At 43.7% G+C, this 13673-nt stretch overlaps 1 protein-coding gene across 4 annotated transcripts in view; it reads left to right on the top strand.

Annotated features, from left to right (window-relative positions):
* Window positions 1–377: 377 nt before the first annotated feature.
* MITF (melanocyte inducing transcription factor) overlaps window positions 378–13673 on the top strand; it is a 279848-nt gene continuing 266552 nt past the window's right edge. For all 4 annotated transcript variants that reach the window (XM_040359084.1, XM_040359081.1, XM_040359079.1 and 1 more), the window contains exon 1: window positions 378–620. In XM_040359084.1, coding sequence (XP_040215018.1) covers window positions 517–620 — 104 coding nt within the window. In that variant the 5' untranslated portion in view covers window positions 378–516. The remainder of the gene's footprint in view (window positions 621–13673) is intronic.

The following is a 13673-nucleotide window of genomic DNA, read 5'->3' as shown; positions in this document are numbered from 1 at the left end:
TCCCCACTAACTTTAGCGTAACGCCCCACTAATCTTAAAGGGGGGGGGGGGGGGGCGCTACATTATTATTATTTTTTTTTAAATAAATTGTAAGAAATAATAAAAGAAATAATAAATTAAAAAAAAACTACTGACACCGTCCACTGCTCTGCTGATATGTGTGTTTGTGCTTTGGGGTGCACACTCTAATGCAATTGGCTGCGCACACCAATAGATACAATTGTTCCAGAACCCGAGGCAGCCTCTAGAACGTGGTACGGTTTAGATCGCTCACTATAGTTTATCACTTAGTTATTGTATCAGCAAGTGAAAAAAAAAAGCCATAGGCTATTTAAATACATCCAATAGATGGCAGAGGTGAGCCAACATCCGGGAGTACGCTGTCAATAATCATGTATACAGTGCAGGCAAGGACGAGAGAGTTTACTGTGTGTATGACACCGAGAGGAAAGACTTGGGAGAGCTAGCAGCCTGCTGTTTCGCAGTCGACTCCGGGTGCTTCTGACAGCTGTAACCATGCAGGCTGAATCAGGAATTGTGGCTGATTTCGACGTAGGCGAAGACTTTCACGAAGAGCCGAAGACGTATTACGAGCTGAAGAGTCAACCTTTAAATTACAGGTCAGTGACATCTGCTTTGGTGACAGCGCTTTTCCTATTGGTGAGGCTGTAGCGGGAAAATTCAGGGCTCGATACAGAAAGGGTAAAATAACGGCATAAATCTAAATATATTCCTTGTGACGGTTATTCCCTATATGGCATCGCTGTAAAAGATTTAAAGGACCATGACGCCTAGATAAAAAGTTACGTTGTATGCATTATATGCAAGAGCTACTATAAGCATTCAAGAAAAGTCGCAACGATTGCAGAAATTCTGTTATTCGACGTTGATGCAACTTTACTGTGCAGCTCCCATTAGCTGTCACTTGGTATTTAAATGACAGTTGCCTGTGTTCTCTTAGAAGACTATAAGGCAGGAACTCTACTGTGCACTTGCAAATATTATTCTCTAGCATGCCAACTTGATTTGAAATATCTGATCACGCTGAAAAACTTACAATTTAACAGTCGTTTCATTTTAACAAGTTCTTTGACATTGATGTAACTTTACTGTACAGCTCTTATTAGCTGTCAAGAGGTAGTTATATGACAGTTGCCCACATTCTCTTAGAAGACTACAAGATGGAAAGTCAACTGTTCATTTACAAAAATTCTTCTTCTAAAGAACAACTTACTTTGGAATATTTGAAAAAATTTAGGTTGACCTACAAATGTTCTCAAATCCCCAAAACTTCAATTTAGTGGCCTTTTGGGTTCTACGAGTCCCTTGATATTAATGTACCTTACTGAGGCTCTCATTAGCTGTCAAGAGGTAAATGACAGTTGCCAGTGTTCTTTCCTAAGACTACAAGACAGGAAGTTCACTGTGCATTTGCAAATATTGTTCTCCAACTAGATTTAAAATTTCTGAACAAAATCAAAAATCTTAAAACCCAAGTACGCCGATTTGGTGGTCTTTTTATTTCTTCGAGACCTTTGACGTTGATGTAACTTTATTTACAGCATTCATTGACTGTCAAGAGGTGGCTAAATGACAGTTGGGAGTGTTCTCTCATAAGACTACAAGATAAGAAGTTAACTGTGCATTTGGAAATATTGTTCTCTAGTATCTCAACTTGATTTGAAATTCCTGAAAAAAATAGATTAACCTACAAATGTACTCCAAACCCAACTACATTGATTTGGTGGCCCTTTCGATTCCATGAGTCTTTGACATTGATGCCACTTTACTGTTCGGCTCTTATTAGCTGTGAAAAAGTAAATGACAGTTGCCTGTGTTCTCTTAGGGTCCTTTCATACGGAGCGGACCGTTTCTGTGTCCGCTCCGTGTGTCCGCCAAAGCTCAGCGGGGATCCCCGCTGAGCTGTCGGCGGATAGGGCGGTCCCCGCACACAGTGCAGAGACTGCCCTGTCTCTGCTCCGCTCTCCCCTATGGGGGATCGGATGCAGACGGACCGTCTGTCCGTCTGCATCCGTTCCGTTCCGCCGAACGGAAGAAAAATAGGGTTTCTTACGTTCGCAAAAGCGGATCCCGACGGACGCGGACGCTAGCGGATGCTCCATCCGCTAACGGACGCGATCCCATAGGGATTCATTACAAGTCCGTTAACGGACTTGTAATGAGCGGACGAACGGTCCGCTCATGTGAAAGGACCAGTACACACGGTCGATCCATCCGATGAGAATGGTCCGACAGACCGGTTTCATCGATTCACCGCTGAAGCAGACTGATGGTCTGATGTGCGTACACACCATCAGTTCAAAAACCGATCGGGTCAGAACGCGGTGACGTAAAACACATGACATGCTGAAAAAAACGAAGTTCAATGCTCCCAAGCATGCGTCCACTTGATTCTGAGCATGCACAGGTTTTGAACCGATGCTTTTGTGTACTAACCATCGGTTTGGACCTATCGGTCAGCCGTCCATCGATTCGATTTTAAAGCAAGTTCTATAATTTTTGTCCGAAGGACAACAGACCGATGGGGCCGTACACACGGTCGGTTTGGACAGGTGAAACGGAACTTTAGGCCGTTTTCATCGGTTTGGACCGACCGTGTGTACGCGGCCTAAGACTACAAGACAGGAAGTTCACTGTGCATTTGGAAATATTGTTCTCTAGTATCTCAACTTGATTTGAAATTCCTGAAAAAAATAGGTTAACCTACAAATGTACTCAAAACCCAACTACATTGATTTGGTGGCCCTTTCGTTTTCTATGAGTCCTTTGACATTGGTGCCACTTTACTGTTTGGCTCTCATTAGCTGTGAAAAGTAAATGACAGTTGCCTGTGTTCTCTTAGGCCCCATACACACGATAGAATTTATCCTCGAATACGGTCCAGCGGACCGTTTCCGCGGATAAATACTCTCGAGGATTTTGGCGGATTTTCATGCGATGGAGTGTACACACCATCGCATTGAAATACGCGCCAAAATCCTCTGGCGATGACGTGTCGCGCCGTCGCCGCGATTATGACGCGGCGACGTGCGCGACGCTGTCATATAAGGAATTCCACGCATGTGTCAAATCATTACGACGCATGCGGGGGATCCCTTCGGACGGATGGATCCGGTGAGTCTATACAGACCAGCGGATCAATCCGTTGGGATGGATTCCAGCAGATGGATTTGCTTGGCATGTCAGCAAATATTCGATCTGCTGGAAATCCATCCCAGGGGAGATTTATCCGCGGAAACAGATCGGCTGGCGTGTACACACCATAGGATCTATCCGCTGAAACCCATCTGCTGGGATTTTTCAGCGGATGGATTCTATGGTGTGTACGGGGCCTAAGACTACAAGACAGGAAGTTCTCTGTGCATTTGGAAATATTGTTCTCCAGTATACCAACCGTATTTGGAATATTTGGGTTAACCTACGAATGTTCTCAAAACCCAAGTATATAAATTTAGTGGCTCTTTTTTTATATAAGAGTCCTTTGATATTGATGTAGCTTTACTGTTCGGTTCTCATTAGCTGTGAAAAAGTAAATGACAGTTGCCAGTGTTCTTCTTTAAGACTACAAGGCAGGAAGTTCTCTGTGCATCTGGAAATATTGTTCTCCAGTAGACCAACTTGATCTGAAATATGTGAAAACTTTGGGTTACCCTATGATCGTCCCTTAAACCCAAGTACATCATTTTAATGGCTCCTTTAATTTTTACATGTCTGGAATGTTCTAGGCTACTTTGCAGTCTAGAACTGCGGGGAAATAGGTTGCTGGAATGTATTACCAGCTAGGGGAACTGTGAGCTCTTTGATGTTCGTTACAAAATAGAATGTTCTGCTATGTACGGTGATAATGAATGCTTTTTACTGCTATGAAATGCCTAGTTCTGTTCAGAATTCTAGTTGGCATTCAAGGTTAGCTTGCAGATTAATTGGTGCCTCAGCATTATTGTCAGTTGAATTATTTCTTGTGACATTGGGTTGCCGTTTGGTCCCCTCAAGCTGTGACGTGAGGTGGTGACGTGGCAAACTCTGCTGTGGGACATCTTGCCCGGGTCCTTGTTCGGTGGAAAACTTGGACAATTAATAAGCATCCCAGGTTAGCTGTGGACTTCTGGCATCCCAATAGGTTGTGCGTACGGTAATGCTAGCAGGTTCCGTTGCATAATAATATTGAGGATTTACTGCCTGCTTTGGTTTAGAACGTTATCAGTATTTTACAGTTAATTGCACTTAAAGTGAACCTGTCATGTCTATTCAATATACCTGGTGACTCAGAGCTTCAGCTCCACCTTGGCGTTCAGCCACACCTCCCACCCCCATCGTCACACCAACCAATAAGAGGGCTGGTGTTGGCCGTTGAGGTACTGCAATCGGTTTGAGCAAAGGAAGAAGATTTGTTGAAAGTTAACCATTACCTGCTTGGATTGGGAAAAGGAGCAGGCACATATGAGCAGGCTATGTGAGGCTTTAAAGCTTACCACTCAGGAGTCCTATGCTATGGAAAGCAGACTTCCTAAGGACTGACAGTTGACCACTCAGGAGTCCTATGCTATGGAAAACAGGCTTCCTAAGGACTGACAGTTGACCACTCAGGAGTTCTATTCTATGGAAAACAGGCTTCCTAAGGACTGACAGTTGACCACTCAGGAGTTCTATTCTATGGAAAGCAGACTACCGAAGGACTGACAGTTGACCACTCAGGAGTTCTATGCTATGGAAAGAAGACTTCCTAAGGACTGACAGTTAACCACTCAGGAGTTCTATGCTATGGAAAGCAGGCTTCCTAAGGACTGACAGTTGACCACTCAGGAGTCCTATTCTATAGAAAGCAGGCTTCCTAAGGACTGACAGTTGACCACTCAGGAGTCATATTCTATGGAAAGCAGGCTTCCTAAGGACTGACAGTTGACCACTCAGGAGTCCTATGCTATGGAAAGCAGCCTTCCTAAGCACTGACAGTTGACCACTCAGGAGTCCTATGCTATGGAAAGCAGGAAACCCAAGTATTGACAGTTGACGACTTAGGAGTTCTATGTTATGGAAGGCAGGCTGCGCAAGGATTTACAGTTGACCACTCAGTAATCCTATGTCATGGAGTACAGGCTACACAAGAATTGACAGTTGACCATTCAGGAATTCTACATCATGGAAAGCAGACAGTAGTGCCCCGTGATCCCCCATTACCTAGAATTACCCGAACTGGATAAGCTATGGAGGAAGATTTGGGAGATTTTGGAGCATGGGCAAGCAAGTATGTGTTTGTATTGGCTTTATAGCAAACCTGTTACTTTGTCTGGTCTAGGGTACTTGTAGGAACCATGTGATCTTTTCTCTATTGTTAGTAAGGAAATTTAAAATGACAGGTTCACTTTAAAAAAAAAAATGCTTTGTGGGAATGTATGGGAAAACCTCAACACGTGTTATGTGATATTAGACTTTTATGTCACTTTGCTGAGCCGTCTGCTGATCTGCAGGCAAATGATAGACGTCCGTTGTCTGGTGCTGGAATACGCTGACTGCTCCCCGCTATTCAAACTTAGTTCTGCTTGTTTTCTCTTCTTCTGAAGTCTTTACATACTTATCTATCTATGGTTATTAAAGGGGAACCCTTTTGTTGGAACAAGTGGGAGTGTGTACTGTGTTAGGTTTTTGTGTGCCCTTTGGTGGGACTTCCTTGCTCCTACAGGTGATTTTTGGTATTGCACTGTGACCACCCCTCATTATTCAGTACTGGTCACCGATCGAACGCTACACATAGAAAACAATCAAATGTAGCATGTAATCAGTATAGTGATCGCTAACGATTCATCAAGAGCATTTTAGTAGCTTCATGATGCTATCAAAATCTTTCTTTGTTGCCTATCCTGAGCCTAGGTTCACACTTGTGCATGCGCAGGGTGAAGGTACAGCATCCCAGTCATTTGAATAGGCTGCTGTTCTCATGAGAAATACGAGGAAAGAAGTCCCTGTTTTAAAAACCCGTTGCGCGGAGCTGCATGGTACGCACAGCTCCCAACTGTCCCTGATTTCGAGGGACTGTCCCTGATTTGGAGCAATGTCCCTCTGTCCCTCTTTCCTCTTTATTTGTCCCTCATTTTGGTCTGATCTATATAGTTGTATATAAAATGCACTTTTTATCTTTCAAAAAGTGTTTCCCAGTGCTAAACCTTTTATCCCAACTCTAAATTGCTGAATTTGTAAATTTTAAAAGCCAATATAAAGGAATAGTAGTGGTAAAAAAAGCACTTTTTATAATATGGATATGGATATAATACATTTTTTGGGGGGGTTCATTCTCCTTTAAGGGGATGTGGCAGGGGGCGTGTCCTATGCCTACATATGTTTGTTAGTAGGTGGCCCAGGGTGGCAACCCCCCTTTTTAAAAGGGCCCAGGGTTTCCCAGGGCCCTGGATGGCTACCCCCCTTTTTTAAATATATTTTTCTTTATTTCTTCTTTTTTTTGTAAAGCCCCCCCCCCCCCCCGCTTCTCAATTTGCGCGGCAGCCCCCCGCTTCTCAATTTCAGACGGCAGCACCCCCCCCGTTCTCTGCTGCAGGGGGCACATGGCCTGAAGCTGTGTAAGGGGCCCCATAATTCCTGATGGCGGCCCTGCGGGGCTGTGATGCCGTGGTGGGGTATTTGCTGGTTTAACACAGGTGCAGCGATGACCGAGATATCACCCTTCATATCCAGCATCATACTGGAACATCACTGGACTGGAAGCAGCGAATCTCCAGGATAAGCAAATACTGTCTAAATATAATAGTTCTGTGTATACTTCCTTATCTTGGGGTGCTTTATGTATTTCCTCCAGATCTGTGCAATAATCCAGAGTGACACTTTGACTTCCTGTAATAAAGACCGCTCACTGCTGTCCTCTCCCCTTGTGCAGGGTGACTGGTCTTGTCTCCGCCCCCTCCTGTAGTGTTCTACAGGCAACCTTCAATGGGTGGAGCCTGATGAGCCCCTCCCACAGCTCTGCTCCCTGTACAGGCTGTGTACAGCACAGTGATGATGTCATTGATAACCCTACAAGGCAATAACTGGGTTTGCAAAGGTGTTTGGTGAACATAAAATTCATTTATAACTTTTGCAGCTATTTATATATATTTTTTGTTGTCGTTTTTTACATGTACCCAAAGTTCAGCTTGAAACTCGTTCGTTAGATCATTAAAATAAAACTGAAGGCAGAACTTTTTTAGTTTTGTATGGATTGGAGAAGGATTAGAACTGTCGGGTTTTTATTGCTGTCTGTGCCCCCGTTAGGGAGATTTACCTGTGTCCTGTTTACCATTATCACCGAGAGTGAAAGAAAATCCAAGATTTGGGGTTGTCACCAGAACGGGGATAAAGGGGAAATCTTACAATGGGGACACTAGTTCTGGTGACAGTCAGGGATTCCCTCACTTGGGAGGGAGTTTTTCTCACTTCCTGTTTTGGCTGTAGGACAGGAAGTGGGGGGAAATCTCCCTAATGGGACATAGACAGTAAAATCAAACAGGAATTATAACCCTTCTTTTCTCCATCAGAAACTTAAAAAGCTTTTGTCTTTAATTCTACTTTACCCTCCAAGTAACCACAGATTATAAATGTAGTAGTCGGGTAAAAAAAAAAGGACTTATATGTACGTCCCCTTTAGGAAACGGTTGTTGCGGGCGCGCACACGCCTGTCGCAATCTCTGTGAGCCCGCCCGCGGGTCCTACGAAAGGAGATAAGTAAGCTTATATTGGATATTTTTATTATTATTATTATACAGGATTTATATAACGCCAACAGTTTGCACAGCACTTTACAAAATAAAGGCAGGCATTACAGTTCTAATGCAATTTAATTATTGTCAGTATCGTTATTACAATGCTGATGTTATAAAAGTGTATGTCATGATAGAACTTCTTTTGAAGCCCAACTCCAGGAAACTTAAAGGGTAGCTCCATTTTTATGGGGAAAAAAATGTAAATGAAAAAAAAAAAATAATATAACAAAATCATATACGGTTGCATTTAAAAAAAATTGAATATCATCAAAAAGTTATTTTATTTCAGTAATTCAATTCAAAAAGTGAAAATCATATTATAAAGATTTATTATATTTCAAAAATGGTATCTCAATTTTTATGAGAAAAAATAATAGTAAATAAAAAATAAAAAAAATCAATAACAAAAGCATATACAAGTGCATCTCCCAAAAATGTAAATATCATCAAAAAGTAATTTTATTTCAGTAATTCAATACAAACAGTGAAACTCATATATTATAAAGATTCTTTACACACAGTGATATATTTAACCACTTGTCCACTTGGCACTTCTCTCCTTCATGTAAAAATCAAAATCCTTTTGCTAGAAAATTAATCAGAACCCCCAAACATTAGATATTTTTTTTAGCAGACACTCTAGGGAATAAAATGGCGGTCATTGCAACTTCTTTTCTCGCACGGTATTTGCGCAATAATTTTTCAAACACCTTTTTTGGGGAAAAAAACGGTTTCATGAATTAAAAAAAATAACAAAACAGTAAAGTTAGCCCAATTTTTTTGTATAATGTGAAAGAGGATGTTACGCCAAGTAAATAGATACCTAACATGTCACGCTTTAAAATTGCGCACACTCATGGAATGGCACCAAACTTCGGTACTTAAAAATCTCTATGATGCTTTAACATTTTTTACAGGTTACTATTTTCGAGCTACAGAGGAAGTCTAGTGCTAACGCACGCAACGATACCTCACACGTAGGGTTTGAACGGCGTTTACATATGTGGGCGGGACCTGCATACGTTTTCGCTTCTGCGCGCGAGATAACGGGGGCAGGGGCGTTTTGAAAAAAAATATATAAAATTGTATTTTTATTTTAGTTAATTCTTTTTATTTTTACACTTTTTTTTACATTTTTTTTTATCACTTTTATTCCTATTACAAGGAATGTAAACATCCCTTGTAATAGGAATGTGTGTGACAGGTCCCTTTTTATGGAGAGATGTGGGGTCAATAAGACCCACATCTCTCCTCCAGGCTTACAAGCATAAAAAAGGTGAAAAAAAAAATCACTGATTAAATGCCGACAGCCACGATTGTGGCATTGTTTACTTCCAGGTACCGGGCGTGATGTCATAACGTCGCGCCCGGGCCTCCGATGGGCATAGAGACGACTGGTGACCATCTGGTCACCAGTCATCTCTATGCTTCCCAGCAGCGCCGACCGATTCGCTCTCCGGGCCCCCGATGGCACGGGAGAGCCCGGAGAAGCACCGGATGGCGGCGGGAGGGGGGGGACGTCCCCTCCCACTGCCTATAACAACGATCAAGCAGTGGGATCGCCGCTTCGATCGTTCTTATCGTGAACAGAATCGGCGGCTGAAGACGGCGATATCTGAATGATGCCTGTAGCTGCACCCATCATTCAGATATCACCGCACAAGGGACGTCCTCGGTCGTCAAGAGGTTAAAAAATGGTAACTCAACTTTTATGAGAAAAAATAATAGTAAATTAAAAAAAATAAACAAAATCATATACAGGCGCATCTCCAAAAAATTAGAATATCATCAAAAACTTAATTTATTTCAGTAATTCAATTCAAAAAGTGAAACTCATATATTATATAGAATAATTACACACAGAGAGATATATTTAAAAAATGTTAACTCCCTTTTTGTGGGGAAGAAAAAATAGTAAATAAACTCTTTCATGAATTAAAACAAAACACAAATAGTAACTCCATTTTTTTTAATATAATGTGAAAGACACTGCTACGCCGAGTAAATAGATACCCAACATGTCATGCTTAAAACTTTGCACACGCTTGTGAAATGGTGACAACAAACTATAATACTCAAAAATCTTTATAAACAATTTTACAGGTTACCAGGTTAGAGGTACGGAGGAGGTCTTGGGCTAGAATTATTGCTCTCGCTCTGATGTTCACGGCGATAACTCATGTGTTTGGTTTGGACGCCGTTTACATATGTGGGCGCAACCTACGTATGCGTTCGCTTCTGCGTGCAATCACGAGGGGATGGGGGTGTTTTAAAAACAACTAAATTTAATTTTTTCCTTTTTATTTTACACTTTCTATTAATTTTTTATAAATGTTTTTGATCACTTACATTCCTATTACAATGTTAACATCACTTAATGTACCGTATTTATCGGGGTATAGCGCGCACCCCTAAAGTTGCCCGAATTCCTGTGGAAAAAAGTTTTTTTGTACTTACAGTTTTGGTGTCTTGCGCGGCGTCCATCGGCGGCCTCGTCGGGTCCGGCGTCCGTCTGCGATTTCGGGTGTCCTCTTCGTCGGGTCCGGCGTCCTTCTGCGGCGTCCTTGCGTCCTCCCCGCTCGTTTCCCGTGCCGAGTTTGAATACTGCGCCGACATATACCGAGCGCAGTACACTCGTGTATCGTCAGGCAGGCTCGGCAACTCTCGCACTGACGTCCTGTACGCTCGGGACGTCAGCGCGAGAGGCGCCGAGACTGCCCGAAGATACACGAGTGTATTGCACTCGGTATATGCTGGCGCAGTATTCAAACTCGGCGCGGGAAAGCGGGTATCGGCGTATACCGCGCACCCACGATTTTTCCCTGATTTTCAGGGCAAAATAGTGCGCGTATACGCCGATAAATACGGTAATAGGAATAAGGCATGACAGGTCCTCTTTGCGGAGAGATCTGGGGTCTATAAGTCCCCACATCTCTCCTCTATACTGGAAAGTCTGGGATAAAAAAAAAAAATCGAAACAAAATGACATCTGTCGGTGGCGGATGTGAAGTCATCAATAATTAGATATATATTCAGTGGAACCTCGGATTACGAGTATAATCCGTTCTAGGAGAATGCTTGTAATCCAAAGCACTTGCATACCAAAGCGAGTTTCCCCATAGAAGTCAATGGAAACTAAGATAATTTGTTCCGCGTTGACTTCTATGGCATGCAATACCGCATGTGGCCAGAGGTGTGGGGGCACCGGAGAGCCTCAGAAATACTCGGGGACAGCTCGGTTTCTGAGTGATTCCGAGTATTTCCGAATGGCTCCAAACCGCTCCGAGTGTCACCGGAGCCCCCCCCCCCTTAGGCCAAACGCGTTACTGCACATCCGATTGGCTTGAATTCTGCTCGTTTTGCCAAACACTCGCAAACTGAGTCATGATTTAAAAAAAAAAAGGTGCTCGTTATTTAAAACGTTTGTTACTCATAAACCAAAGTTCCACTGTATATTTTCTTTAGTTTGGTTGCTTGAATTAGGCAATAGCCCTTTCAGTCCCTGTACAGCAGAGCTTAGACTAGGGGAGGAAGAAGCAGTACAAGAAGCCATCAATTGCACCGCAGTGCCAGGGTAACGCTGATAGGAGGAGAGAGCAGAGTGACCAAGAGATGTCCTGCTTCTTCTTTCACTGTACAAATAGGGGGAGGGACAAGACCTGTAAGTGAAAAGGAAACTGCAGCAGAGAAAAATCAGCCGGACAGGGCTGTGCAGTGTCACTCTGAGGACGGGTTGTATGGGATCTGATTTTAGCCTGCAGTCTTGCATTACCGCTATATTCTAGTTATATTCTGTAACTTCTCCTCCCAGGTTGTGTGTGAATGGCGGGACGCAGAGGACACGTCTCTTTCCTGATGGAAGTGCTGGGAGTGGATATGTGTTGACGCGGCAAAGCAAATCCCATTGTCAGCCGCAGATTACATAACATCCCACATCAGTCAGGAGAACCTGCCGACCAACTTTCTTATACCAACAAAGCGGCTTCACAGCTCACGTCGGTTTGTCTTTGCGAAGATGATCTCCACTGCGGGCCGCAGCCACCTTCATAGGTCATATGTGCTAAAGGTAAAAATTGGGGGGCAGATTCACATACAAATAGATGGGCGCAGCGTATCAGAGATACGCTACGCCGCTGTAACTTACTTTTGGCCGGTTCGAATCCTGGAAGAATTTGCGCCGTAAGTTACGGCGACGTAGTGTATCTCTGGCGGCGGCGGAATTCATTTAATTTAAATGAAGCGCGTCCCCGCGCCGAATGAACTGCGCATGCTCCGTTTCTAAATTTCCCGCAGTGCATTGCGCTAAATGACGTCGCAACGACGTCATTTTTTTTTTACTTAGACGTGACTTACGTCCATCCCGATTCACGGACGACTTACGCAAAAAATAAAAAAAAAACGAATTTCGACGCGGGAACAACGGCCATACTTAACATGGCAAGTCTAACTATACGCCGCAAAATACCAGCTTTAACTATACGCCGGAAAAATCCGACTAGAGACGACGTAAGAGAATGCGACGGGCGCGCGTATGTTTGTGGATCGTCGGAAATAGCTAATTTGCATACCCGATGCAGAAAACTTCGTGAACGCCACCCAGCGGACGCCGAAGTATTGCATCTTAGATTCGAAAGGCGTACGAGGACGTATGCCTGTCGGATCTAACCCAGATGCCGTCGTATCTTTGGTTTGAGGATTCAAACCAAAGATACGACGTGGGTAATTTGAAAGTACGCTGGCGTATCAGAAGAACATGCGCCGGCGTATCCCAGGCATGCGCACTGGGATGCTTCCACGGGACGGCGCATGCGCCGTTTGTTCGGCCCATTATTTGCATGGGGTCACGCATCATTTAAATGGATCACGCCCACTTCCACCTACTTTGAATTAGGCCGGCTTACGCCGAAGAATTTACGTTACGCCGGCGCAACGTTGGGAGCAAGTGCTTTGTGAATACTGTGCTCGCCGCTCTGCGCTACGTCGGCGTAGCGTATATTCGATACGCTACGCCGGCATAACTATGCGCCGAGGTATGAAAATCCGAGCCTATATATATATATATTTTAGAACATGGGTCTTCAAAATACGGCCCTCCAGTTGTTCAGAAACTACAATTCCCATCATGCCTAGTCATGCCTGTGAATGCCAGTGTGTTACAATGCCTCATGGGACATGTAGTTCTACAACAGCTGGAGGGCCGTAGTTTGAGGATCCCTGTTTTAGAAGCATGCTTACTTTACGGCAATTCTTCCCACCTGCCTAAAACTTTTGCACAGTGCTGTAAATATATTTTAGCCCGAGTTCTTCTTTAAAGCATTGGGTGTGACCAGCCTCGCCATCAGCAGCCTCTGTGTATATACGAGGCGGTCTGGCGTCGCTCTTGCGACATGAACTTGTAAGGAAGCAGCGGCCTCTCCCCCGCCCATGCTCATTTAGACGGCAGTCGTAGAATGTGGAACATCTTCACTGTTACTAATTCTGTTCCCAGCACTTCTTTCTTCCCTCTTTTATTTCCCTCCGCGAACGCAATTTGCCGACCGCAGGAAAAAAAAAATCCTCCTAGAAAAAGGATGATTAATATCTCAGCTTTTTTTTTTCACTGCAGATTTCCAGCGCGCTCATCCAGCTCGCCGCCTATTAATAGGTCTGCAGAGTGTCCAATTTTTTTTTTAGCCTTCTGCGCGGGTGACACTGATTGTGGCGGAGGGAGAGGGGGGGCGGGGCTCCCTGCCGGGACGTTTTGCATAGAGTGCTGACTTTTAATCCAGATGTGTCTGCAAGGCCGCTATTGCAAAACCAATCATCCATCTGTTTCTGCTTTTTCTTCTTCTTCCTGCATGTGCTGCTGTTTGTCCTCCACCGACCAATCCGATAACAACCCAAATAATAAAAGCCTGACTAACG

This window comes from Rana temporaria, chromosome 7 (genome assembly GCF_905171775.1).
Source record: "Rana temporaria chromosome 7, aRanTem1.1, whole genome shotgun sequence".
NCBI classification, from domain to species: Eukaryota; Metazoa; Chordata; class Amphibia; order Anura; family Ranidae; genus Rana; species Rana temporaria.
The sequence above is the reverse complement of the archived record's forward strand: the minus strand, read 5'-3'. Positions and strand labels throughout refer to the sequence as shown.